The 24,009-nt window shown below is 50.6% G+C and overlaps 1 protein-coding gene across 1 annotated transcript; it reads left to right on the top strand.

Moving 5' to 3' along the window:
* Positions 1-977: 977 nt before the first annotated feature.
* On the top strand, positions 978-21,619 carry LOC134808710 (carboxylesterase 4A-like). The gene is given in 14 exon segments (XM_063796153.1): positions 978-1,113; positions 7,968-8,169; positions 12,997-13,138; positions 13,216-13,349; positions 13,667-13,820; positions 15,429-15,533; positions 15,615-15,719; positions 15,874-15,912; positions 16,443-16,583; positions 17,152-17,232; positions 17,601-17,754; positions 18,751-18,879; positions 19,105-19,177; positions 21,356-21,619. Coding segments are annotated over 14 exon segments (1,740 nt in total). The 5' UTR covers positions 978-1,001; the 3' UTR covers positions 21,525-21,619.
* The last annotated feature ends 2,390 nt before the right edge of the window (positions 21,620-24,009 follow it).

Below are 24,009 nucleotides of genomic sequence, written 5' to 3'. Positions count from 1 at the left end.
GTGTTGGGATTACAGGCATAAGCCACCGTGCCTGGCCTATTTATTTTTGAGACAGGGTCTCACTCTGTCACCCAGGCTGGAGTGCAGTGGCCCAATCTCGGCTCACTACAACCTCCGCCTCCCAGGTTCAAGCCATCCTCCTGCCTCAGCCTCCTGAGTAGCTGGGACTACAGGCACACACTACCACGCCCGGCTAATTTTTGTATTCTTTGTTTTAGTAGAGATGGGGTTTCACCATGTTGGCCAGGCTGGTCTCGAACTCCTGACTTCAGGTGATCCGCCCGCCTCAGCCTTCCAAAGTGCTGGTATTACAGGCATGAGCCACCACACCCAGCCCCATCTTACCTTTGACTGAAGATGGGACTGCTGTCTCCTTGCTTCCACCTCCCACACTTGCTCCTGTGGCTCCAAACTTCAAACAGGATCTTTCTTTGCCTGGCCCACTCCTCCTCATCCTTTACTTAGAAGATTAGATCTTTTCCAGGGAATCTTCATTCCCACCACCCGGCCCTGGGCTCACTCCTCGGGTGCCCCTCTGGGCTCCCACATTATGGTTGCTTTCAGGTCCAGCTTCCACATGTGGACTATGAAACTGTGAGGATAGCCAAGGGTCAGCATGTGCGAGGAAAGGCAGGGAAGAGGCTGGACGAGGCACTGGGGAGCAGGGAGGCCCAAGACCCTTAAATCCACAGACAGGAAGCCCTGGCTGAAGGGCCAAGTAACCAGGTGTTCTACTTCAATCTTGGCACCCACTGTATGCTTAGACCTTGACTCACACATGTTCAGCTTTAAGCCACTGCACAGATGAGCAAACGGGGTGGAGATTGCAGGCTGATCAGTTTGTCTGAAGAGCCAAGATCATCTAGCGTGACCTGTTGCCCAAGGCAGAGACAAGGCTGTGGGCTGGTCAGAAGCTGGTTACAATTCCTCCCGCCCCAGTACTTGCTGGCAGGGATTAAGAGCAGATAAAAGTGTGCTCACACACTGTAGACACGGCTACCATGCCATCCACAGTGTTGCCATCACCCCTGCCCACAGCAGGAGCTGGCTGGAGCATGAGGTGGATTCTGTGCTCGAGCCTCACCCTCTGCCTGATGGCGCAGACGGCCTTGGGTAAGACCCCCACCCCTTCCCGAGGGTGTCAGGCAAGACGGGCACAAGGGACGGAGGGACAGGCCCCAGTTCAACCTCTCCTGGGGACAGCAGGGCAGGAGCACTTAGACAAAGCCTGGGCAAATTGAGGGTAGGGTTTCAGGACACTAAACCATCTACCAGCTGGTAGTCTGGACAAGTCCTTTAGCCTCCCTGAACCTCAGGGCTTCTCTGCATTTCCTGCCTCCCAACACTGGTGAAGGGGTCTGAGAACATGGCCACATCTTTCCTTCCTTCCCACCTTTTTCCTTCCTTCCATCCTTCTTTCCTTCTCCTAAGCAGGAGGCCTGTCTCTGCCCCCTCTCTGCTACATGAACCTCTTTATCACCTTCAAATTTCTCCCCAGTATCTTTCTTTTTAAAATGAGTACTACACTTTTTACTGTGAAAACAATCTAATACATTAACAAAAGTTTGCTGAGGTATAAGATGTATACAGCAAGGTGCACACATCTTTACTGTATAATTATATCTATTATACTAATTATTACATATATATAATATATACCATATATATACCATATATAATATACACCATATATATACCATATATATATATACACCATATATATATATATGGTAACCATTATCCAGATCAAGATCTAGAACATTTCCAGTGGGTTAGGCATAGTAGCTCATGCCTGTAATTCCAGCACTTTGAGAGGCTGAGGTGGGAGGATTACTTGAGCCCAGGAGTTTGAGACCAGCCTGGGCAAATAGTAAGACCTAGCCTGGGTAAATAGACTCTGTCTCTATTTTTAAAAAACTTTTTTTAAAAAGTTTTTTTAACTTACAAGGATACACCTGTAATCCCAGCACTTTGGGAGGCCGAAGCGGGCAGATCACCTGAGGTCAGGAGTTTGAGACCAGCCTAACCAATATTATTGCCCCGTCTCTACTAAAAATACAAAATTAGCCGGGCATGGTGGCACATGCCTGTAATCCCAGCTACTCAGGAGGCTGAGGCAGGAGAATCGCTTGAACCCAGGTGGCGGAGGTTGCAGTGAGCCGAGATCGTGCCATTGCACTCCAGCCTGGGCAACAAGAGCGAAACTCTATCTCAGAAAAAAAAAAAAAAACAAAACCATCTCCAGCATCCCATGTACTCCTTCTCAGTCAATACTCAAAGTTACCACTAGTCTGACCTCTATCATAAATAAATTTTGCCTATATATACATATATCCATTATTTTAAATTTGAAGGAAACTTTGCTTACTCCGCTTTTAACATTTTGGCATATTTTCTTTTCATCTTTTCTTTTTTTTTTGAGACGGAGTCTCGCCCTGTCACCCAGACTGGTGTGCAGTGGTGCCATATCCGCTCACTGCAACCTCCACCTCCCGGGTTCAAGCAATTCTCCCCACCTCAGCCTCCCAAGTAGCTGGGACTACAGGTGTACACCACAAGCCGAGCTAATTTTTGTATTTTTTTAGTGGAGATGGGGTTTTGCCATGCTGGCCAGGCAGGTCTCGAAATTCTGACCTGAGATGATCCACCTGCCTCGGCCTCCCAAAGTGCTGGGACCGCAGGCATGAGCCACCATGCCCAGCCTCTTTTCACCTTTTCATTGTGTATTTACCTATAGCTGTACTATTAGAATGTACACAATTTTAAGCCAAATGTGGTGGCTCATGTCTATAATCCCAGCATTTTGGGAGTCTGATGTGGGAGGATTGCTTAAGCTCAGGAGTTCAAGACCAGCCTGGGCAACATAACTAGAGCCCATCTGAACAAAAAATTTAAAAATTAGCCAAGCATGGTGTGGTGCATGCCTGCAGTTCCAACTACTCGAGAGGCTGAAGTGAGAGGCTCACTTGAGTTTGGGAGGTGAAGGCTGTAGTGAGCTATGATCATGCCACTGCCTTCCAGCCTGGGCAACAGAGGGAGACCTTGTCTCAAAAAAAGAAAAAAAATAAGCGAAAGAAAAGAAAAGAAAGAATGAATGAATAAACACAATTTTATACTCTGGGGTTTTTCTCTTTTTTTTTGTTTTTTAATTTAAATTATTACCAAAAACAGTTTAAAGTTTGAGTCTGTAGTTACATTGGCCTTGCTTGGTCCCCAGATATAAATGATGCTTCCAGTATTCACTATGGTATAGATAAATTTAGTTCAGAAAGGTCTTTGTTTTCATGTGTTTCTGACTATTTTCACAGGGGAGAGACCCAGAAATGGAATTACTGAGTGAAGGCATGTGAACTTTTCTTTTCTTTTATTTTCTTTTTTGGTTGTTGTTTTGTTTTTGAGATGGAGTCTCACTCTGTCTCCCAGGCTGGAGCACAGTGATGCGATCTTGGCTCACTGCAACCTCCACCTCCTGGGTTCAAGCAATTCTCCTATCTCAGCCTCCTGAGTAGCTGGGATTACAGGCACGCACCACCACGCCCAGCTAATTTTTGTATTTTTAGTAGAGACAGGGTTTCACCATGTTGGCCAGGCTGGTCTCGAACTCCTGACCTCCAGTGATCCACCTGCCTTGACCTCCCAAAGTGCTGGGATTACAGGCGTGAGCCACCACACCGGCTGGCAAGTGAACTTTTCATGGCTTTGTATACATTTCGCCAAATTATTTTCCCAAGGCATTGTATCAGTTTATCCTCCACCAACAGTATATGTGAATGTCCTTTTCACTCTATCTTCACCAGAATTAGATGCCATCACTTTTAAATTTATTATGTCTAAGTTGTAACTCCTGGTCTTAGTTAGCACTTTATGACCACCAGTAAGGTGGAATATTGTTTTCATAGGTGCTTACATGCTGCCTCTGGGTAGCAGAGCTGAGATGGGGACCACTCCATGGCAGCTCATGCTCAGGGGTCTAGAGCACTCTGCTACATGGCTAGGTGCCCCTTGGAGGCTGGGTAGCCGACAGAAAAACATGGTTTAAGGCACTGCTCTGATGTAAGATACTTTTCTGTGTGACCTCGGCCAACTTATATAACCCCTTTGAGCTTCAGCTTCCACATTTGTATAGTTTTGTAACAATAACATTTGCCCTATAAGGTTTTCAGAAAAATGAGGTGAGGCTGGGTGTGGTGGCTCATGCATGCCTGTACTCCCAGAACTTTGGGAGGCCAGAGTGGGAGGATCACTTGAGGCCAAGAGTTCAAGACCAGCCTAGGTAACAAAGTGAGACCCTGTCTCTACAAAAGAGAAAAAGAAAAAAAGAAAAAAATGAGGTGAGATAATTTAAAGTGTTTGGCACAGCACCCAGGCTATAATGAAGGCCCAGTAAATTATAGCTATTGGCTATTCCACCATGAGTGGACCCTGGATTCAGGGCAAATCCAGGTAATGGGTTAGACCTTGGCCTCCTGGCTGTGTCCTGTGAGACTGCAGGCTGGTCATGGCCCCCCTCTGGGTCTTTGGGCCTCCCTCAGCTCCTCCCAAGTCCAGTGGAGAAGCCCATGTGAAAGAGCTTTGTAAACTGCAAAGGCTGCACAAATGAGAGATTTGAGCTAGCCCTTGCCCCTGCTGGCCTGCCTCCATGCTTGAAGGGTCTCCATTGCAGTCACTTCTTTTTGCCCAGATATTGCTTATATGAGACCTGTAGAGACCTGGGGGTATGGGCAGAGAGGCATTTTTGGCAACCTGCAGCTGGGAGTGTGAAGGTGTGCTCTATTGCATCAATTCCAAATCCTATTCCAAAAACCATTTGCATCAAAATCTGGGGAGGTTTGCAACCCTGAGATTCTCATCAGAGAGTGTGGGGTGGGGCCAAGGAATACATATTTTTGCAATGATCCTCCAGGTGATTCTGATGCACAGATAGGTTCGCTAATTACTTGGATCAGGTCTGCTTTCTGTCACTTTACAGAATGAGCTCCATAGGACCGGAGCACAGAACAATTCAGTTTGGGTTTTTGTTGTTTGTTTTTTGGTTTTTTGTTTGTTTGTTTTGAGACGGAGTCTTGCTCTGTTGCCCAGGCTGGAGTACAGAGTGATCTCTGCTCACCGCAACCTCCTCCTCCCGGGTTCAAGAGATTCTCCTGCCTCAGCCTCCTAAGTAGCTGGGATTACAGGCTTGTGCCGCTGTGCCTGGCTAATTATTATTATTGGTTTTTTTTTAGTAGAGATGGGTTTCACCATGTTGGCCAGACTGGTCTTGAACTCCTGACCTCAGGTGATCCACCTGCCTCGGCCTCCCAAAGTGCTGGGCTTATAGGCGTGAGCCACCATGCCCAGCCCAATTCGGTTTTGATAAAAGGAGGAGGGGGCAAATAGACAAGGGCACTTCAGGAAGGGACAGTGGATGTGAGGCTTCAATGACTCTTGGCAATAGGAGTGGGGCAGGATGACAGCCTGGAAGAGGAAGAAAAGAGTATCCACGCGAAGTCGGATTCAACTTGGCTTATTTCATATCTATGCCAAGAGCTGGCTATGGCGTAAGTTTGCTTGCATTGTGTATGTGTGCTTGTGTGTGCGTGTAATAAGTATGCTGTAGATAGATTTGTTGTCACCTATGTACAACTGCACTTGTATGCATATGTATGTATGTATATGGACATGCATTTTACTCTTCTGTTTCTGCATGTTTCTTGGAGTGTTTGTTTGTCTGTTTTGAGACGGAGTCTTGCTTTGTCACCCACGCTGGAGTGCAGTGGCAAAATCTCGGCTCACTGCAACCTCCGCCTCCAGGGTTCAAGCAATTCTCCTGCCTCAGCCTCCCGAGTAGCTGGGATTACAGGTGCCCGCCACCACGCCTGGCTAATTTTTGTATTTTTAGTAGAGACAGCGGTTTCAACATGTTGGGCAGGCTCGTCTCGAACTCCTGACCTCAAGTGATCTGCCCACCTCGGCCTCCCAAAGTGCTGGGATTATAGGCGTGAGCCACTGCGCCTGGCCTTTTTCTGCATGTTCCTTTGTAGATGAGCTGTGCTCACATGTATCTATATCATAAATTAGCATGTACATGTGAGTATTAGATGCGAGTATGCATATGAGTAAGAATGCATATATGCGTGTATGATTTCTTCCTAGAAACATGCTGGGCTAATGTTAACAACAAGAACAGAGGCGTAGGCCGGGCGCGGTGGCTCACGCCTGTAATCCCAGCAGTTTGGGAGGCTGAGGCGGGCAGATCACGAGTTCAGGAGATCAAGACCATTCTGGCTAACATGGTGAAACCCTGTCTCTACTAAAAATACAAAAAATTAGCTGGGCATGGTGGCGGGTGCCTATAGTCCCAGCTACTAGGGAGGCTGAGGCAGGATAATGGCATGAACCTGGGAGGTGGGGCTTGCAGTGAGCTGAGATCGTGCCACTGCACTCCAGCCTGGGTGACAGAGCAAGACTCCGTCTCAAAAAAAGGACAGAGATGTAGCTATATTAATATCAGACAAACAGAAATCAAAATGAATAATGCATTTATTGCCATTAAATGATGCAGAGAAATAGCCAATATAATAGACATAAATTTTTATTTATTTATTTATTTTTTGAGACGGAGTCTCACTCTGTTGCCCAGGCTGGAGTGCAGTGGCGCGATCTCGGCTCACTGCAACCTCCGCCTCCTGGGTTCAAGCAATTCTCCTGCCTCAGCCTCCTGAGTAGCTGTATTACAGGTGTGTGTCACCACGCCCAGCTAATTTTTGTATTTTTAGTAGAGACGGGGTTTCACCATTCCTGACCTCGTGATCCACCCACCTTGGCCTCCTGAAGTGCTGGGATTACAGGCGTGAGCCACTGCGCCCAGCTGACATGAACTTTTATGTGCTTACCCATAGGGATTTGAAATGTTAAGTGAGGTTGGGCGCGGGGGCTCATGCCTATAATCCCAGCACTTTGGGAGGCCAAGGCGGGCGGATCACGAGGTCAGGAGATAGAGACCATCCTGGCTAGTACGGTGAAACCCCATCTCTACTAAAAATACAAAATTAGCCAGGCATGGTGGTGCATGCCTATAATTCCAGCTACTTGGGAGGCTGAGGCAGGAGAATGGCTTGAACCCGGGAGGCAGAGGTTGCGGTGAGCCAAGATCACGCCATTGTACTCCAGCCTGGGCAGAAACAGCGAAACTCCATCTCAAAAAAAAAAAAAAATTAGCCAGGCGCGGTGCTGTGTGTCTGTAGTCCCAGCTACTCAGGAGGCTGAAGCAGGAGAATCACTTGAACCTGGAAGGTGGAGGTTGCAGTGAGCCAAGATTGGGCTATTGCACTCCAGCCTGGGTGATAGAGAAAGACCCCATCTAAATAAATAAATAAATAAATGAGGGCCGGGCGTGGTGGCTCACACCTGTAATCCCAGCACTTTGGGAGGCCAAGGCGGGCAGATCACGAGGTCAGGAGATCGAGACCATCCTGGCTAGCATGGTGAAACACCACCTCTACTAAAAATACAAAAAATTAGCCGGGTGTGGTGGCGGGCGCCTGTGGTCCCAGCTGCTCTGGAGGTTGAGGCAGGAGAATGGCGTGAATCTGGGAGGCGGAGCTTGCAGTAAGCCGAGATTGCACCACTGCACTCCAGCCTGGGCGACAGAGCAAGACTCCATCTCAAAAAATAAATAAATAAATAAATAAATAAATAAATAAATATAAATAAATGAAACGTTAAAGGAGAGAAAAAATTCTGAGAGAAGCACAAGAAAAAGTGGACAGACACACAATGTTTATGATCAATTGTTATGAAAAGCAGCCACTGCTTCCCATGACAGATGGGCCAGGGTCCCATTTGTGGCTGAGTGGCTGCGCAGGGGTGACCCTTTTCCCTTCTCTTTCCAGGTGCCTTGGTCCCATTTGTGGCTGAGTGGCTGAGCCAGGGTCCCATTTGTGGCTGGGTGACTGAGCAGAGGTGACCCTTTTCCCTTCTCTTCCCAGGTGCCTTGCACACCAAGAGGCCTCAAGTGGTCACCAAATATGGAACCCTGCAAGGAAAACAGATGCATGTGGGGAAGACACCCATCCAAGTCTTTTTAGGAGTCCCCTTCTCCAGACCTCCTCTAGGTATCCTCAGGTTTGCACCTCCAGAACCCCCGGAGCCCTGGAAAGGAATCAGAGATGCTACCACCTACCCGCCTGGGTAAGAGTCAGAGGCCTGTCCACTGGGAGGGGGCAATGGGCCTATGCCTGCATCTGGGTGGGGCTTTGCACAGCTCACTGAGAAGAACTCACTGTGTGATCACAGGCAGGCCTGGGGCCCATTCTGGGCCTCAGTTTTCAGACCCGTATCATGAGCAAACTGGTCCTGATGGTGTTTACATCACTGACAATGCTGCTGTTGGTTTTTGTTTTTGTTTTTGTTTTTTTTAGATGGAGTCTCGCTCTGTCGCCAGGCTGGAGTGCAGTGGCACGATCTCGGCTCACTGCAACCCCTGCCTCCCGGGTTCAAGCGAGTCTCCTGCCTCAGCCTCTGAGTACCTGGGGCTACAGGTATGTGCCACCATGCACACCTAATTTTTGTATTTTTAGTAGAGACAGGGTTTCATCATGTTGGCCAGGATGGTCTCGATCTCTTGACCTCGTGATCCACATGCCTCGGCCTCCCAAAGTGCTGAGATTACAGGCATGAGCCACTGCGCCTAGCCTTGTTGTTGGTTTCTTAGAGGAGAGCTCCAGGCAAGGGGGAGGCTGTCACTGACCGTGCTCCAGCACCTGCTGGGGAGCTGCATTTTCCTAAATGTGTCTGAGGGGCAGTGTTCACTCTCACATCACCCCCCTGACCCAGTCCGGAGCTCTTCCCTCTCTCTGGGGGCTGAGCCCTGAGTCACAGAAGCATAATTAGAGTAATGACTGCCCTTTGAAGCACTGGGCTTGGCGATTTACCCAGAACAAGTGTATTTACTGTTTATTCAGACTGTTGAGTAATCCACTGTCCAGAACATTCTGTGGCAATCATTAACAATGCTCAGCATCAGTTGGTTAAAGCACAGGGTTTAGAAAAATGTCTGAGAACCTGGGTATCAGCTGATATAAAAAGATACAAATACCACCCCAGGTGTCTAGCTGTTAAAAACAGGTTGTTGGCTGGGCACAGTGGCTCACACTTGTGATACCAGAATTTTGATAGGCCAAGACAGGATGACTGCTTGAACCCAGGAGTTCAAGACCAGCCTGGGCAGCATGGCAAGACCCCATATCTACAGAAAATTAAAAAAAATATATCTGGGGGCGGTGGTGAGCACCTGTGGTCCCAGTTACTCTAAAGGCTGGGGTGGGAGGATCACTTGATCAAAGCCCAAGGGATCACGGTTGTAGTAAGCCATGAGTGCACCACTGACTGCCCTCCAGCCTGAGCCACAGAGTGAGACCCTGTCTCAAAAAAAAAAAAAAAAAATCAGGTTGTCCACTGTTAGAACATGACTAGCAGTTACTAAAATACCAGAGCGTTCCTTGTCAGAACATTGGCTGTCACTGATAAGATCCCAGTTATCCTGAACATTCTGTGACTTATTTAGAATCCCAAAGATCAGGTGACAGAACATGGGATGGCCACTGTTAGAACCCTGGAGATCAGAGATTTAGAGGTTAGGGTGTTCACTGTATAGAAGTCTGGGCATCAGTTGTTAGAAACTGACCATGAGCTGTCAGAACAATGGCTGTTTGGAAACGGAGTGTCAGGTGTAAGAATTTGTGGATTGCTCAGAATAGCCCATGGGGTGGTGGTTGGGGTGGGCAGCGGGAGAGGAGGATGTTTCAAAGATAGTAGTTTCTGCCTGGGTAGTTACAGGGGAGGTGGAAGGAAGGTATCAGACTCCAAATTTATTTTGAAAGTAAAATTGGCAGGATTTGCTGGAGAATTGGATATAAGCCACAAGGAAAGAAGAGGAATCACTGATAATGACTAGTTTTTGGCCACAGTAGACAAGGAAATAGGGGTACCATTTATCAAAATGAGGAAAACTGGAGCAAGAGCAAGTTTGGGCAAAATAGGAATTCATTTTGAGCCAGGAGCAGTGGCTCATGCCTGTAATTCCAGCACTTTGGGAGGCCAAGGCAGGAAATCACTTGAGCTCAGGAGTTTGAGACCAGCTTGAGCAATGTAGTGAGACCCTGTCTCTACAAGAAATTTAAAAAATTAGCTGGGCGCAGTGCCGTGGTCCTAGCTACTTGGGAGGCTGAGGTAAGAGGATCGCTTGGGCTTGGGAGGTTGAGGCTGCAGTGAGCTGTGATCGTGCCACTCACACTTAGCCTGAGAGACAGAGTGAGACCCTATCTAAAACACACACACACACACACACACACACACACACACACACACACACACACAGAGTTCCTTTTGGGGCCTGTTAAATTTGACGTGCTGACGGATGTCCCACGTGGAGGGGCGGTAAGGTGGCTGGAGAGAGGAGACAGAAGGCAAACTGATCATCAGCACATCAGTGGTGTGAAGACCCTGGGCCTGGATGATGGGAGAAAGGATGGTCAGAAAAAAAAACAAAAACTGAGGGTCGAGGACTGGGCACTCTCATGCTTAGGCCTGGAGAGAAGGAGGAACCACCAATGAGGTGGCAGGAATATCAGGAGCACGGGGTGTTACAGAAGCCCAGAGAAGGAAAGCTGTTCGAGAAAGATAATCTGGCCAGGCGAGGTGGCTCTCACCTGTAATCCCAACACCTTGGGAGGCTGAGATGGGAGGATCCCTTGAGGCTAGGAGTTCCAGACCAACCTGGGCAACATAGTGAGACCCTGTCTCTACAAAAAAATTAAAAATTATCCAGTGTGATGGCGCGTGCTTGTAGTCCTAGCTACTTGGGAGGTTAAGGATCACTTGAGCCCAGGAGGTCAAGGCTGCAGTGAACTATGATCATGTCACTGCATTGCTGCCTGGGTGACCCTGTCTCTAAAGAAAGAGAGGAGGCTGGGCACCGTGGCTCATGCCTGTAATCCCAGCACTTTTGGAGGAAGAGGCGGGTGGATCACGAGGTCAGGAGTTCGAGACCAGCCTGACCAACATGGTGAAACCCCGTCTCTTCTAAAAATACAAAAATTAGCTAGGTGTCGTGGCATGTGCCTCAGGAGGCTGAGGCAGTGAGCTGATATCTCCCACCTGAACCCAGGAGGCGGAGGTTGCAGTCAGCCAAGATCGTGCCACTGCACTCCAGCCTGGCCGACAGAGCGATACTCCATCTCAAACAAAAAAAAAGAGAGAAGGAGATAGAGCAAAGGGGAATATAATATGGTCAACGGTGTTGAGGGCTGTCAGGGCAAGTAAGATAATGACAGAGATTTAGCAAGATGGATGTCACTGGTGACCATGGCAGGATGGCTCTGATGGTGGGATGGGCACAGAAGCCTTGGCTGTTCATAATCCCAGTTCCCAGCTATCAGAGCCCTGGCTTTCCTGGTGAGGTGCTAGATGTGGTTTACTAGACAGCATTCTAATACCACATTAGCTGCTGCCAGAGGAGTGTTGGAATGCTGTAGGGAAGGACTGGTGAAAGGGAGCAGGTGATGCTCTGGGAACAGGCTAGGCTAGGACAAGAGCAGAAGGGAGCAGAGGAACAGGCGAGGCAAACAGGGTGTCCTGCACCCAATCAAATGGTCCAGGCCCAGCTGTTATGAGAATAGCCACCTAGGGGTTGGGCCAGCAGGGAGAAAAGGTGAGGTGGCCAGAGAGTCCATGCTACAAAAATACCCCAAATATCCACACAGTATAAGGCACTGGGCTGGGTGCCAATACTCAGATGAATCTATCTCCATTCCTGCCCTTGGGAAGTGCATGGTCACTTGGGGAGAAAAACAGCCAACTGAAATAACTCCAACCAGGACATGGTCAACAGCGGACAGGAGGCCAGGCATGGTGGCTCATGCCTATAATCCCAGCACTTTGGGAGGCCGAGGTGGGCAGATCACTTAAGGCCAGGAGTTCGAGACCAGCCTGGCCAACATGGTGAAACCCCGACTCTACTAAAAATACAAAAATTAGCTGGGCGTGATGGCACGTGCCTGTAGTCCCAGCTACTTGCGAGATTGAGGTAGGAGAATTGCTTGAACCTAGAGGCAGAGGTAGCAGTGAGCCAAGATCATGCCACTACACTCCAGCCTGGGCAACAGAGCAAGACTCTGTCTCAAAAAAATAAGTGGAGAGGATGTCGGGAGGCACAGAAGAGGAAGCGACCAGGAGAGGAGACACCACTTAAGCTGGGCCTTAAACACGAATAGGAGTTTGCTGGGCAGGGCAGAAGGCATTTGCTTGAGAGGACTGAGGCCCACGGGCTTGGAGGTGGGAGGCAAGGGGCCACATGTATCTACAGCAAAGGGTGGCTGGGACAGAGATGACTGGATGGAAAGGAGGGCCTGGCTACTCTGGGTATCTTAACTTTATCCTGAGGGCAGTGGAGAGCCAGGGAAGATTTTTGTTGATTTGTTTGTTTTTATTGATATATCATAGTTGTACATATTAGGGAAGATATGAAGAAGAGGAGTGACATAGTCCGCCAGAGTGTGGCCAAGGAGTAGGAGGAGTGTGAAGAGGCTGGGGTACTGTCCAGACCAGAGACGGTGGTGGCCTTGACATCTCCCCAGAGATGGGGATGGAGGGGAGGGACCATATTCCAGAGCTGTTTGGGAGGCAGAAGGGAGACTGAGGGGAGGGTGGGGCATGAAAGACAGGGAGGTGCCCAGGGCAGGCAGGTTCCTGCCTTGACAGCACCAACAGGAGCAGGAATCTCTCCACGGACTGAGGCGCCGGGCAGGGAGGGGATGGTTCCTGAGAGGCCAACCCGCCTCCCAGTCCTGGGCCCCGGCGCTGGCGGAGGCCTCCTGGACACGGACACGCACGCACATGCGCACGCACACGCACGCGCACAGACGCTGCCTGGATTTTGCTTTGGGTTCCCTCTTCTCACTGCTGACCCTGGACTGAAACGATCTCCCGGCGGCCGCCGCCGCTACCTGGTGCCCGCAGGTGCCTGCAGGAGTCCTGGGGCCAGCTGGCCTCGATGTAGGTCAGCACGCGGGAACAGTACAAGTGGCTGCGCTTCAGCGAGGACTGTCTGTACCTGAACGTGTACGCGCCGGCGCGCGCGCCCGGGGATCCCCAGCTGCCAGTGAGTGCCAGGTCTCCCGCGCCCGCGGTCCCACCGCCGCCCACCGCCCCGCTCAGGCCCCGGCCTTCTTCATCCAGGTGATGGTCTGGTTCCCGGGAGGCGCCTTCATCGTGGGCGCTACTTCTTCGTACGAGGGCTCTGACTTGGCCGCCCGCGAGAAAGTGGTGCTGGTGTTTCTGCAGCACAGGCTCGGCATCTTCGGCTTCCTGAGGTGGCGGGGCCGGTACCCTCTGGGACCGCAGCTGTGGCCGGAGCGGCGGGGACTGGGTGGGAAGGGAGGGGCGGGGCTTGGGGCGGGGATGGGGGGGGTGGGGCCGCGAGGCGGGGGCGGGGCCTGGCGCTCGGTGGAAGGGGCGGGCGCTCCATACCGTCTGGATGGGGCGAGCTAACTCCAAGGAAGGGGGTGTGGTCGCAGGACTGGGTCTTAGAGGAGCAAGGCTGGGCTGGGTGGGGGAAGCCCAGGAGGGCAGCCCAACGCGCCCTGACTGTCGAGGCCCGGGACCCTGACAGTGAACCCCACACGCCCAGCACGGACGACAGCCACGCACGCGGAAACTGGGGGCTGCTGGACCAGATGGCGGCTCTGCGCTGGGTGCAGGAGAACATCGCAGCCTTCGGGGGAGACCCAGGAAATGTGACCCTGTTCGGCCAGTCGGCGGGGGCCATGAGCATCTCAGGACTGGTGAGAGCAATGCCCAGACGGACCCAGCACAGACTTAGGCTCCTGCGTTCCCACAAATGTATGCTCCACTGTACAGGCCATGTGCAGATTTGCGTGTACAGGAACGTGCCTGCCACAGAAATGCTCTCGCCCCTGCCAAGGGTACAGCCCCTCACAGCCAAGGATGTCTCCTCTGTTGAGGGATAGCACTGATGAGAAAACTGAGCCCCAGGAAGGGTAGTGCTGAGGCTTGGGGTAATCAGTGAATCCAGGTGCTACCCAGCACCTTCTGCATCTCCACATTCCCCCAGAACTCTATCCCCTGAACAGAGCCCACCATCTGCCCCCTGGGCGAGGCTAGGACCTCACACCAGGCCTGCAAGCCAGGGGCATGAGTTGACGGGCTTTGCCCCTGACTCCTGTGTGACTGCTGACCTGGGATGTGCCTGGAATGTGGGTGTACTGTAAGATGCCCTGTGAGGGGCATATGGCTGGGAAGTGAACACATCACACAGGACATTGCTGGCCACAGTCATAATAATACTCAACAGCTGAGCACTTCCTGTGTGCCAGGCATTCTTCTAAGCACCTTATGTGTCGTCATCCATGTAATTCCTTCAATAGTCCAAAAAGAAAAGTACTGTTGTCTCCATTCTACAGATAAAGAAACGAAGGCCCAGAGAATTAAGCAACTTTATCCAAAATTCACTAAAAAGCAGAGGAAAAAAAAATTTTTTTTTTTGAGATGGAGTTTCGCTCTTGTTGCCCAGGCTGGAGTGCAATGGTGTGATCTCAGCTCACCATTACCTCCACCTCCCAGGTTCAAGCGATTCTCCAAAGCAGGGAAAGATTGTAAGCAGCAAAGTGACATGATCAGATGTGCATTTAGAGAGATGGCTCAGCCTGCTGCATGGGACTGGGTTGGCAAGAAACAGGAGCAGAGACTCGGAGAGCTACTGGGAGGGGCAGGGATGGGGATAGGATATATCCTAGGAGAGATCATGGGGGCTGGCTCTAAAGCAGGGGCAGGAAAGATGGAGAGCAGAGGATGGCTCAGAGTGATCCAGGAGGCCAAATGGGCAGGACTAGGGCAGCTGGGGTGTGGTCATTAGCAGAGATAGGGAAGGCCCCTGGGGCTGGGGGATGGTATGGGGTAAGGAATGCCACCCAGACAGGGATTGGCTGGAGCAGGTTTGGGGCACATGAAGTCTGAGGTATCCAAGGGACAGGATGGGAGGCCCTAGATGTACTTGTTCCCCCAATTTGGGCAGTGGAGAGAGGCTAACAGCTGTCAGCGCAGGTAACAACCTGGGGAAACCATGAGGTCCCTTCCACCTACCCCTCATTTCTAGCCCTAAAGTAGAGGGAGACCCCTTTTCCACACCAGCAGATTCCCTCCCCCAATCTCACATCCCCTCTGGAACCCACTGGGGCCCACTGTACAGACCAGAGGCAGGAATACCACTGGCTTTAGGTCTAGGACATCACCCTAGGACTTCTGACTCCCTCCCAGCTACTTGCCCTTCCTGGCTTCACTCAGGCTGCCTGCCCATGGCCAGACAGATGCCCAGAAAGCCCAGGTGTCTCTACTTGGGCATCTCACTGGTGTATTCCTCCCTGTTCTTGCAGATGATGTCACCCCTAGTCTCAGGTCTCTTCCATCGGGCCATTTCCCAGAGTGGCACCGCGTTATTCAGACTTTTCATCACTCGTAACCCACTGAAAGTGGCCAAGGTGAGTGCCTCTCCTTCCCCAGGGCTCAGCATGGAAGGGCAGGATGGAAGCACCCCTGAGCATCCCTTCTTCTCTCTATAGAAGGTTGCCCACCTGGCTGGATGCAACCACAACAGCACACAGATCCTGGTAAACTGCCTGAGGGCACTATCAGGGGCCAAGGTGATGCGTGTGTCCAACAAGATGGTAGGTAGAACATTCCAGCTGTCTGACCTGGCTGCCTGAGGGCCATCCTCCTATCCTGGTACCCAGCCACCCCCAACTACTTCCCCAGGGACCCTGTCTCAAGAGCACACGAGGGAGACTTCCTTTAACTCTGATCCCTTCCTCTCCCCCACAGAGATTCCTCCAACTGAACTTCCACAGAGACCCTGAAGAGGTAAACAGGCCACATTCTGCAATTTGAGTATTTATTTAACACCTACTTTGTGCCAGGCACTTGGGATACTTAGGGAATTGTTCAGGCCAAGATCCCTTCCCTAGTGGAGCTGATGTTCCGGTGGGGAAGGAGAATAAACCCTATAAATAAATACATTGTCCACCTCCTTAGAAGGTGATAAGTGAATAGCAAGGAATGGAGAGGGTAAAGGGGTTGGACATGTTGGGAGGTATGGACTTTTAAATAGAATGGCTAGAACAGGACTCAGTGAAGTGAAATTTAGCAATGATTTTCAAGAGGTGAAGGAGTGAGCTATACAGATACCCGCGGCCATCCCAAGTCCACATAATTTGGTCCTGCCTATCCTGCTGCCCTCCCACACCCATCCTCCTGGGGCTCACCATGCCAGCCCCAGCCTTTTCCCAATCAAAGAACCTAGGCTAGAGCAGCCTCTGAAGGGGCACCCAAGCTCACAGGGACCCTGGGAGGATACTTGAGGAGACTGGCTGGAAATGCCCTTTGCCTTGTAGATTATCTGGTCCATGAGCCCTGTGGTGGATGGTGTGGTGATCCCAGATGACCCTTTGGTGCTCCTGATCCAGGGGCAGGTTTCATCTGTGCCCTACCTTCTAGGTGTCAACAACCTGGAATTCAATTGGCTCTTGCCTTACGTAAGTGAGTAGGAGTTCAATTGGCTCTTGCCTTACGTAAGTGAGTACCATAGTGGAGGTAGGGAAGGATGCCTCTTGGACGGTGCTGGGCACCAGGTCAGATGCCAGTAGCCCCTCTGTGGATGCCCTATGTTTGGGAGCCTCCTGTAGTCCCTGTACAGTGAAAACTGGCCATGAATGATGGAGGGGAAGAAGGGAGAAGTATGGCCTGTTGGAGATTTGAGGGCCACACATTCTCAGATCATAGTTTAGAGGGGTTATGATGTTCATTCCCAAGCCTCTAGGCAACTGCAAATCCTGAAGCCCTCCCTTGCTCCTGGGTCAGGGTAGATGCCCCAACTCAGGATGGACCCCCACTCAGTACCACTTCAGCTCTGGCCCAGGTGGTAGTGATGAGCAGGATGGGAGCAGGGGGACAAGAGAGAGTCATGGGCCCTTCCTGGGCTGTGTGCTGTGTCTGATAACTCATCATTAGATGGGCAAGACCTTTGGGGCCTTTGTAGCTCTGGCCAAAATCCCTCCTAATGCTCAGGCCTGACCCACACTGGGGTCCTTGTCTTGTGAACAGATCATGAAGTTCCCGCTAAACCGGCAGGCGATGAGAAAGGAAACCATCACTAAGATGCTCTGCAGTACCCACACCCTGTTGGTGAGGGACCCAGCTGGCAGGGGTGCTCAGTTCGGACAGGGTTGACCCCCCCGTTTTTTTTTAACCTAGTAGCTGCTCTTTGCAAAGGGGCTCACAGCCAGGGTAAGGATCTTTCTTGGAGGGTCTGGGGTTTGCTGTGGGATCAGATGACTGCTTACAGGTAAGGTGCTCAGGGTCACAGGGGCAGTTATGCAGCAAAATCAGGGGTTACAATCAGCAGAGACAGAAACTTTCCCAGGAAGCTCCCTTTTTTCCCCCTCCCAGGCCAAAAACTCCTGGGGGGCTGAGCATGGATCCAAGTCACTGGTGGGCCCACCTCTGGCCCAGCTGGCACCCAGGCCTCAGGTAAGTGTGGCCTCCTCACTCAGAATATCACCAAGGAGCAGGTACCACTTGTGGTGGAGGAGTACCTGGACAATGTCAATGAGCATGACTGGAAGATGCTACGAAACCATATGATGGACATAGTTCAAGATGCCACTTTTGTATACGCCACACTGCAGACTGCTCACTACCACCGAGGTATGCGGGGTCCCCAAGAGTGGCCACACTGGCCCCGTCCACTCTCCAGGTGTGCTGTTTACCAACTGGGCTTATCGACTGCTCCCCTACCCTCTCTGTACTTCTGGGCTAGTATAGGATTCTAAGATATCACAGAGGAGGCAGCATGCTATCAACTACAAGAGAGGAAGGGGCCAGGCACGGTGGCTCGCGCCTGTAATCCCAGCACTTTGGGAAGCTGAAGTAGGTGGATCATTTGAGGCCAGGAGTTCTAGACCAGCCTCACCAACATGGTGAAAACCCATCTCTACTAAAAATACAAAAAAATTAGCCAGCTGTAGTGGTGCATGCCTGTAGTCCCAGCTACTCAGTAGGCTGACGCAGGAGAATCGCTTGAACCTGGGAGGGGGAGGTTGCAGTGAGCCAACATCACACCACTGCACTCCAGCCTGGGCAACAGAGCGAGACTCCATCTCAAAAAAAAAACAAAAAAAGTATAAGAGAGGAACTGTTCTTCCTTAGGAACAAGGGCAGGACCTCAAACAGTCCAGAGGAGAAGCCTGGGGTGGTCAGGGAAGGCTTCCTGGCTGAGAGGACAGGCTTAGGGGCACCTTGAAAGTTCAGGCTGACTGGGGCTAGGGGAACATGTGGGTAACAGGTTAAAGTGGGGGGGCTGGAAAATGCAGACACCAAAGACCCTTCAATATGAGGCCAAGAAAGGAAGGTTCAGAACAGGGAAAAGGAAGGCTTCCATGATCCTGGCCACAATCCTGTGAATTAGGTTTTAGTATTCTCAGTCTGAAGATAAGGAATTATTGATACAATTCAGAAAGGTAGAGCAACTTGCTTTAAGTCACACAGCGAATGAGTAGTGCAGACAGGATTCAAGTCTGCCCCCTTGATTCTGAAGCCAAAGCTCTTTTTCCTGCTTGGTGCAGGTGAGTGGGAGGCATGGGGTGGATGAGAAGCCTAGGCAGAGGCTTTTCCTGCATCCCTCCTCAGTTTCCCTATTCACAGATGCCGGCCTCCCTGTCTACCTGTATGAATTTGAGCACCACGCTCGTGGGATAATCGTCAAACCCCGCACTGATGGGGCAGACCATGGGGATGAGATGTACTTCCTCTTTGGGGGCCCCTTCGCCACAGGTGCAAAGGTCCCACCTGATACCCCAACTGGGTGTCCAGTCTCCCACCTCTGGATGCAGACCCACCCCTCCATTGGCTGGCCACAGGGAGCTCACCAGTTCCTAATCTGTGATGCTCTCCCAAATGAAAGTCTTCTGCTCCGGAAGCAACAGAAGCAGCAGGAGTAGGGTGGGAGGTCAGTGTCCCCTGCTCTGTCCGAAATCCCACATCCCATTCTGCCCCCAGTCCTTTCCATGGGTAAGGAGAAGGCACTTAGCCTCCAGATGATGAAATACTGGGCCAACTTTGCCCGCACAGGGTGAGTCTGCCCCCCAGCACATCTGGGCATTCTACCTTCCCAGTGCTGGACCCGAAGAAGCCAGCTGCTTTGGATATTTGCCCCAGCATGTCCTACAGGAACTGCCCAGTTGGCCCAACCAGGGTGCCCCTTCTTCTTCAGCTTTCCCCAGTCAGTCACCGGATCCTAAACGTCTCTAGAATGTGTCCTTCTTGATCCATGACCCACACTCTTCATTCACTCAAGCATTCCACAGTCATTCACCACTGCACTCTTTTGGGCCCAGCCCCAGTACTGGGAGCTGGAATTCAAGGATGTTGCAGACATGAGCCCCATCCTCCAGCAGCTCACCACATAAAATCAGGAAATTACAATCTGGTACGCTGAGAGCTGTACTGGGGGAGCACAAGGCACTTTGAGAGCATAGAGGAGGTGTCTGGCCCAGCCTAGGGGGCAGGTGACATGTAAAGAGAGCTTTGGCTAGCCTTGTGGCTATTTTCTTAAAGTCTCACTCTGTCACCCAGACTGGATGCAGTGGCGCAATCCCAGCTCACTGCAATCTCCGCCTCCCAGGTTCAAGTGATTCTCCCGCCTCGGCCTCCTGAGGAGTTGGGATTACAGGCCACCACGCCTGGCTAATTTTTGTATTTTTGTAGAGGTGGGGTTTCACGTTGGCCAGGCTGGTCTTGAATTCCTAACCTCAAGCTATCCACCCACCTCGGCCTCTGAAAGTGCTGGGATTACAGGCATGAGCCACTGTGCCTGGCCTCTCTCCTTTCAATTCATCCTCCTTATGACACTCAAAGTGTCTTTCTTTTTCTTTTTTTTTTTTAATTTTTTTGAGACAGGGTCTCACTCTGCTGCCCAGGCTAGAGTGTAGTGGTGCAATCACAGCTCACTGCAGCCTTGACCTCCCAGGCTCAAGCAATCCTCCCACTTCAGCCTCCCAAGTAGCTGGGACTACAGGCACATACCACCATGCCCGTCTAATTTTTTTTTTTTTTTTTTTTTTTTTTTTTTTTTTTTGAGACAGAGTCTCGCTCTGTCACCCAGGCTGGAGAGCAGTGGTGCAATCTCAGCTCACTGCAAGCTCTGCTTCCCGGGTTTATGCCATTCTCCTGCCTCGGCCTACTGAGTAGCTGGGACTACAGGTGCCTGCCACCATGCCTGGCTAATTTTTTTGTATCTTTAGTAGAGACGAGGTTTCACCATGTTAGCCAGGATGGTCTCAATCTCCTGACCTCGTGATCTGCCCGCCTCGGGCTCCCAAAGTGCTGGGATTACAGGTGTGAGCCACCACGCCTGGCCTAATTTTTGTATTTTTTTAGAGATGAAGTCTTGCTATTTTGCCCAGACTGGTCTCCAACTCCCGGGCTTAAGCAATTTTCTCACCTATGCCTCCCAAAGTGTTGGTCTTACAGGCGTTAGCCACCATACCCAGCCCAAGGGGTCTTTCTGAAATAACATCTGACCAAGTCACTCTCCTGTTTAAAACTCTTCATGGCTTCTCTCTGCCTCCAAGATAAAGTCCCAGCTCCTCAACCTTGCATGAAAGGCCTTTCAAAATCTTTCCTATGTCATCTCCTTTCCACTTCGATCCCTTTCACACGCACTCTTTTTTTTTGTTTTTGTGTTTATTTTTGAGACAGAGTCTCGCTCTGTCACCCAGGCTGGAGTGCAGTGGCGCGATCTCGGCTCACTGCAATCTCCACCTCCCAGGTTCATGCTATTCTCCTGCCTCAGCCTCCCGAGTAGCTGGGACTACAGGCACCCGCCACCTCGCCCAGCTTTTTTTTTGTGTATATTTAGTAGAGACCGGGTTTCGCCATGTTAGCCAGGATGGTCTTGATCTCCTGACCTCGTGATCCGCCCGCCTCAGCCTCCCAAAGTGCTGAGATTACAGGCATGAGCCACCAGGCCTGGCCACACACACACTCTGTTTTTACCTAACTCTTGACTTGTGCTTCCTCCAAAAGCCTTGGTCTTTTATATCTCTCAACCTGGCACATACTGTTTGCTCTGCCTGGAAGGCCCACCCCAATGCACACTTTCCTACTCTTTATTAAAGTTCTAAGTATCATCTCCGTAAAGCCCTCTGGAACCCCAATTCCCAAGGGCAAATTAAACGAGGGAAGGGTGAAAGAAAGAAGCAGGATGAAAAGGAACACAGGTAGTCCTCTCTTTTTTATTTCTGGGCAGAAACCCCAATGATGGGAATCTGCCCTGCTGGCCACGCTACAACAAGGATGAAAAATATCTGCAGCTGGATTTTACCACAGGAGTGGGCATGAAGCTCAAGGAGAAGAAGATGGCTTTTTGGATGAGTCTGTACCAGTCTCAAAGACCTGAGAAGCAGAGGCAATTCTAAGGGTGGCTATGCAGGAAGGAGCCAAAGAGGGGTTTGCCCCCACCACCCAGGCCCTGGGGAGACTAGCCATGGACATACCTGGGGACAAGAGTTCTACCCACCCCAATTTAGAACTGCAGGAGCTCCCTGCTGCCTCCAGGCCAAAGCTAGAGCTTTTGCCTGTTGTGTGGGACCTGCACTGCCCTCTCCAGCCTGACATCCCATGATGCCCCCCTACTTCACTGTTGACATCCAGTTAGGCCAGGCCCTGTCAACACCACACTGTGCTCAGCTCTCCAGCCTCAGGACAACCTCTTTTTTTCCCTTCTTCAAATCCTCCCACCCTTCAATGTCTCATTGTGGCTCCTTCTTATGGGAGGTCGACCCAGACTGCCACTGCCCCTGTCACTGCACCCAGCTTGGCATTTACCATCCATCCTGCTCAACCTTGTGCCTGTCTGTTCACATTGGCCTGGAGGCCTAGGGCAGGTTGTGACATGGAGCAAACTTTTGGTAGTTTGGGATCTTCTCTCCCACCCACACTTATCTCCCCCAGGGCCACTCCAAAGTCTATACACAGGGGTGGTCCCTTCAATAAAGAAGTGTTGATTAGACCTGAATTTCTCCACCTATAAAATGGGTGTGTGAAGTGAATGATGTCTCAATTTCAGCCCTGAGAGAAAGGAAGTATTGCTGACTGTTCCTTAGTGGGCTGTGCCTGGATGCTACACTCAGTGAAAGGGTGCTACTGCAAAGTTGCCTGGGGTACAAAACACTTGCCTTTTGCCTTCATGGTCTCAAGTGCACCCCTCAGGACAGCAGGACAGCCACACCCCACGCTCACTTGTCCATCAGTTTAGGTCTTAGTGCCACATCTAGATTCCTCTGGCCTCTCCTGCAGCCCGTGTGTATCCCAGCCTGTCCCACAGTTTTGTTTTGTTGTTTTGTGGGGTTTTTTTTTTTTTTTTTTGAGACGGAGTTTTGCTCTTGTCACCCAGGCTGGAGTGCAATGATGAAATCTCAGCTCACTGCAGCCTCAGTCTCCCGAGTTCAAGCGATTCTCCTGCCTCAGCCTCCCAAGTAGCTAAGATTACAGATGCCCACCACCATGCCCGGCTAATTTTTGTATTTTTAGTAGAGATAGGGTTTCATCATGTCGGCCAGGCTGGTCTCAAACTCCTGACCTCAGGTAATCCACCTGTCTCAGCCTGCCAAAGTGCTGGAATTACAGGCATAAGCCACCATGCCTGGCCACTGTGGGCTTTTTGGTGGTAAAATACACATGACAAATTTTACCATTTTAACTATTTTTGTTTTTTGTTTTGTTTTTTGTGGTTTTTTTTTTTTTTTCTTTGAGATGGAGTCTCTCTCTGTCGCCCAGGCTGGAGTGCAGTGGCACGTTCTCGGCTCACTGTGATCTCTGCCTCCCGGGTTCACACCATTCTCCTGCCTCAGCCTCTCGAATAGCTGGGACCACAGGCGCCCACCACAACACCCAGCTAATTTTTTTTTTTTATACTTTTAGTAGAGATGGGGTTTCACCATGTTAGCCAGGACGGTCTCGATCTCCTCACCTCGTGATCCATCCACCTTGGCCTCCCAAAGTGCTGGGATTACAGGCGTGAGCTACCGCGCCCAGCCCATTTTAACTATTTTTAAATGTACAGTTCAATATCATTAAGTACATTCACATCATTGCACAATCATCACCACTATTCTGTCTTTAGAACTTTTTCATCATTTAAACTGAAACTCTGTACCCATTCAACAATGACTTGCTGTTACCCCCTCTTCCTAGCCCCCGGTAACCCTATTCTGCTTTCTGTCTCTATGAACTTGACTCTTCCAGGTGCCTGATATAAGTACAGTAATGCAGTATTTGTCCTTTTGTGTCTGGCTTATTTCACTTCACATGATGTCTTCAAGTTTCATCCATGCTGTAGCATCTATCAGAATTTCCTTCCATTTTAAGGCTGGATAATATTCCATCGCAAGTATATAACACATTTTGTTTATCCATCCATCCAGTGATGGGTATTTGGGTTCTTTCCACCTTTAGGCTATTGTGAATAATGCTGCTATGAACACTGGCATAGTGTCCCACAGTATTTTTGTCCCAAACTAGTGTTGATTAGGCTAGTGTTGATCAAACTAGTGTTGATCAAACTAGTGTTGATTCCCAGAGGTTCCTGAGTCTCTGGGGCAAATGGAAGCTGCACAGATCTGTGGGATGAGGCACATCTAATTCCCCATACCCCAGGATCTAACCGCCAAAGCAAAGGGATGGTGGAGGAGGGCGGAAGCCCCTTCCAAGCAAACATTAATCCTCACAACAACCGTGGATCTTATTATCCCCATTTTACAGATGAAGAAACTGAGGCATTGAGACATTTAAAAGCCTTGCCCAAGGGCCTGAGCTGGTGGAGGCAGAGCAGGAATTGGATCCAGGCCTGTCTGAGGCACCCTGCCACCTCCATCCAGACCTGGAGCAATCCCTGAGAAGGGT

The sequence above is a fragment of the Pan troglodytes genome, chromosome 17, assembly GCF_028858775.2.
Source record: "Pan troglodytes isolate AG18354 chromosome 17, NHGRI_mPanTro3-v2.0_pri, whole genome shotgun sequence".
Classification (NCBI taxonomy): domain Eukaryota; kingdom Metazoa; phylum Chordata; class Mammalia; order Primates; family Hominidae; genus Pan; species Pan troglodytes.
The sequence above is the reverse complement of the archived record's forward strand: the minus strand, read 5'-3'. Positions and strand labels throughout refer to the sequence as shown.